This window comes from Vigna angularis, chromosome 5 (assembly GCF_016808095.1).
Source record: "Vigna angularis cultivar LongXiaoDou No.4 chromosome 5, ASM1680809v1, whole genome shotgun sequence".
NCBI classification, from domain to species: domain Eukaryota; kingdom Viridiplantae; phylum Streptophyta; class Magnoliopsida; order Fabales; family Fabaceae; genus Vigna; species Vigna angularis.
In genome coordinates, this window is record NC_068974.1 from 2,895,301 (window position 1) to 2,897,895 (window position 2,595).

Here is a 2,595-nt window from a genome sequence, read left to right on the forward strand (position 1 = left end):
ATCATTGACGACGATAGGGACACACGACAAATCCCTCCACCCACGCTTCTCACATTCCGCACCAGAGCTCCCTCGACGGAGCTCTCCCTTAGACCACCGCAACCAGCCCGGGAATACTTTCGCTAAATTTCATTTTGATTTTATTTTTTTCATGGTCTGTAACTTAACGATCACCAGTGATCGAACCCTGAACACGATTTATTTGCTTTTGTTATCTTCTTTATTTTTTTGTTTTTTATTTGAATTTGTGACCTTGCACTTCTTTTTTTTTTGTTATTTCTGCTTCTTTCTTTTTCATGCATTTTTATTTTAATGTTAAGATCGTATGAGTGTATTCAAAATGATACCTTGTTCAAAATCATCTTTCCGACCTTACTGTAAATCTTGCCTGAATGATGAAATAAAATGGATTTTTATGGTTTTTCTTTGATTTCAGTCTAAACAAAATTTCTAATTTAAACAAAATGATGGAAAACTGGGTTCAAAAGAAAATAAAATTATTTACAAAGAAAATACGAAAAAAAAGAAAAAAAAAAGACTTCGAATGAAATGAACGCCATGAGCATGAAGAACACAATTTTGAAACCATTATGCATATGAGACAAAGAAATGGGAAGAGAAGAACAAAGAACTCGTAAACAAATTTGCACAATTCGAATTTCGACAAACCCCCTGTTTTTTTTTTTTTATTTTATTTATTTATCATTATTTTTTTTTATTGGTGACACCCTATTAGGACATGATTTCCAGTAAACCTTGGAGATACCAAGTAATGAAAGTTCACATTAAAAATTCATGGATGAAAGCGTGATATCAATGAGCGTAAACCTCATAGTGAGACAAATTAAAGCTCGAGCAAAACAACATCAGTTCCAACTTTTACAATAACTTATGCTTTCCAAATAATCCGAGAGTCCTCTTCACCCGTCCATGGCATTTGTAGAGGTGAACTCACGCCTTGCCGCAGTGCTAGATTACATTTCTTCAAACTTTAAACATCCTGAATCGATCAAAAATTGCACTTTATGCTTTAGAGCCTTGCATGCCTCAGTTGAATGTCCACACGCTCCTTCATGATAATCACACCTGGCATTTACGTCATAGTTCTTTGGGTACGGAGGTCGTATAGGCCTAGTTGGACAAATCTTCATGAGGTTTCTACGGAGAAGATCTGGTAGTAACTCCGTATAGGTCATGGGGATAGGAGTGAAATTGGCGACCCTCTCATCACGATTGTAATTTCTTCGTTCAGTGGCTCGACTAGACCCATAGGAATGTGACATTTGAGGATAGGCAGTAAAATGGGAATTAGCTCTTCGCTTCTTACCTTTCTCATGTCTAAGACCATACCCGTTTAGACTGGCTACTAGCTCTGGGCCTAGTGCAATTTTTCCACTTCTTATGCCACTCTCAACCCTCTCTCCAATTACTACTATGTCAGTAAAACTTAAGGAAATGCTGCCTATCATGTGTTCATAAAATGGGGTTTGCAGAGTATTCAAAAATATGATAGTCATCTCCTTGTCGCTCAGAGGCGGTTCTACTTGAGCAGCAATTTCTCTCCACCTTTGGGCATATTCTCTGAATGATTCAGACTCTTTCTTCACTACGTTTTGCAGTTGTAATCTGTCAGGTGTTAGATATTTATTATATTCATACTGCTTTAGAAATGCGTTAACCAGATCTTTCCATGAGTAGATGTGAGTCGATTCCAAACGCATGTACCAAGTTAGAGCCATGCCAGTTAAACTTTCTTGGAAGAAATGAATCAAGAGTTTTTCATCGTGGACATAAGCTGCCATTTTCCTGCAGTACATAGTTATATGGCCCCTCGGGCAAGTATTTCCCCGATATTTCTCAAATTCTGGCATCCTGAACCTTGGAGGTATCACCACATCATGAACTAAACACAGTTTTTTAGCATCTTCAAATTCAAAACTTCCTTCACCCTCTATGGCTCTCAACCTCTTCTCAAGGACTTCTAATCTGCTCTTATCATCTTTAAAATCTCCTGGTGTAATGACACAAGATGGAGACTTCGTCTTAGGTTGTTTTTTCATCATCATGCTTTCAATATCTGGTCGGATAATCTGCCCAGGAATTGTGAAAGTGGTGGCCCCAGGCTCGTCTTCTACTTCAACTGCATTATCTTCGGCCTTTTGAGTGCCAAGATGGCCCAAGTCTACTCCTAAAGGTGGAGTATAATTCGGGGGAAGACGATGGGAAGGGAAAGTTTGTGCTTCCGGAACTTCTTGTTGTAGTCTTTGTGCGGATGGATCTCCGGGGATTTGTAAGGCATTCAGGGCTTCTAAGATTCGACTGATTTGTCCTTTCAGCTGTTGGATATCGGCTTCTATTCCCTCTTGAACTTCTACTTGGTTCTCCATGATTTTGCCACTGGTTCGTGTCCTTTAGGGTGTCTTAGACGTTTAGCTGTATATTTTTTGTGAAACAAATTAAGAAAAAGAAAAAAAAAAAAGGAAAAGAAAAGAAAACAAAGTTCAAATTCTCTAGTCAGAAACTATAAAGCTGTGAAAATATTTGCCCCGGTATAATTTTGGAAATTAACACGAAACAGAGTCAATAAGGTGGTTC

At 38.2% G+C, this 2,595-nt stretch overlaps 1 protein-coding gene across 1 annotated transcript; it reads right to left on the reverse strand.

The window, feature by feature from the left end:
* Positions 1–974: 974 nt before the first annotated feature.
* On the reverse strand, positions 975–2,387 carry LOC128196504 (uncharacterized). The gene has a single exon (XM_052877593.1). The coding sequence runs from the start codon at positions 2,385–2,387 to the stop codon at positions 975–977; it is 1,413 nt and encodes a 470-aa protein (XP_052733553.1).
* Between the last annotated feature and the right edge of the window lie 208 nt (positions 2,388–2,595).